The sequence below is a fragment of the Diachasma alloeum genome, unplaced genomic scaffold (assembly GCF_001412515.2).
Source record: "Diachasma alloeum isolate Michigan unplaced genomic scaffold, Dall2.0 Dall_scaffold_31518, whole genome shotgun sequence".
Lineage (NCBI taxonomy): Eukaryota > Metazoa > Arthropoda > Insecta > Hymenoptera > Braconidae > Diachasma > Diachasma alloeum.
Window position 1 is genome coordinate 1 of NW_021682961.1, and position 1201 is coordinate 1201.

Consider the following 1201-nt stretch of genomic DNA (forward strand, 5'->3'; position numbering starts at 1 on the left):
TTATTTAAGTTTTCTCTTGAAGAACATGAGTGTATAATAATTATATAATTTTGAAAAATAGAAAAATGCATAAATGAACATATAAGATCTAAGAGACTCTTCCCTATCTGCACAGTCTTGTTTTGCTAGTAAATTTTCTTTTTAAGAACACTAACAGATTTCTACTACGCAGATTACGTAGTCTCAACGAAATTATTCAAGTTTTCTCTTGAATAACATGAATGTTTAATAATTATATAATTTTGGAAAATAGAGCAATGCAAAAATGAACATATAAAATCTAAGAGACTTTTCCTTATCTGCACAGTGTTGTTTCGCTAGTAGATTTCCTTTTCAAGAAAACCAACAGATTTCTATTACGCAGATTACATAGTCTCGACAAAATTATTTAAGTTTTCTCTTGAATAATACGAATGTTTAATAATTATATGATTCTGAAAAATAGTGAAATACAAAAAATCAACACTTAAAATCCAGCGAACTCTTTCTTATCTGCACAGTCTTGTTTCGCTATTAGATTTTTTAAAGGAAAATCAACAGATTTCTTTGCACTTAAGTTTAGAGAAAAGAATAATCAGATTTTTGGCAATGGAGAGATTTAACAATCATCTTTTTTGGTGGTATTCAAAGTGATATTTGAGCAATTATTGATTTGTAAACGAAATTCCTGACCGAGCATCTGATTCTCAAGAGGTTTGCTGTTTTCTTTATTACCCTTAGACTCTTCTGAGTTTAGCACTGATCGATTCGCTGAATAAAAGTCACCAGTGACTGTGGAAGGTACTTTATCCAATGATCCATCTACATTGGGCCTAGAGTTAGAGCCAGCACTGGCTTTTGTAGGAGTTACATCTGGCCAAGATGTAGTTGAACTTGATCCAGCGGTGGAGTTAGTGACCTTCGTTATGGATGATGCTGCTGGCTGTGGGGAAGTTGACGTTGACGTAGCACTTGGGCCAGGCAGGTTGATCGAACTGATGATTTTCTCACAAATCTTCTCCTTGCTTGATTTTGAATGGGTGACATATCCATTGGCTGCAGTCTCGCTCTTGCAGCCGCCAAGCCTCTTCAGGTCCTCCATAGTTCCACCACCCTCAACAAACAATGAAGCTGCAGTGTGACGGATGCTATGACTCGTATACCGTTTAGGGTTATCTAGACCTAGGAATGTAGCTACTGTGGTTGGCACACCACCCATTTT

General features: G+C 36.0%; 1 protein-coding gene across 1 annotated transcript; it reads right to left on the reverse strand.

Annotated features, from left to right (window-relative positions):
• Nucleotides 1-672: 672 nt before the first annotated feature.
• On the reverse strand, nucleotides 673-1081 carry LOC107047227 (putative protein TPRXL; the record flags this gene model as incomplete). Its single annotated transcript, XM_015269979.1, has 1 exon — nucleotides 673-1081. A coding segment is annotated over exon 1 (409 nt), but the record flags the coding sequence as incomplete, so codon positions are not given.
• Nucleotides 1082-1201: the final 120 nt, after the last annotated feature.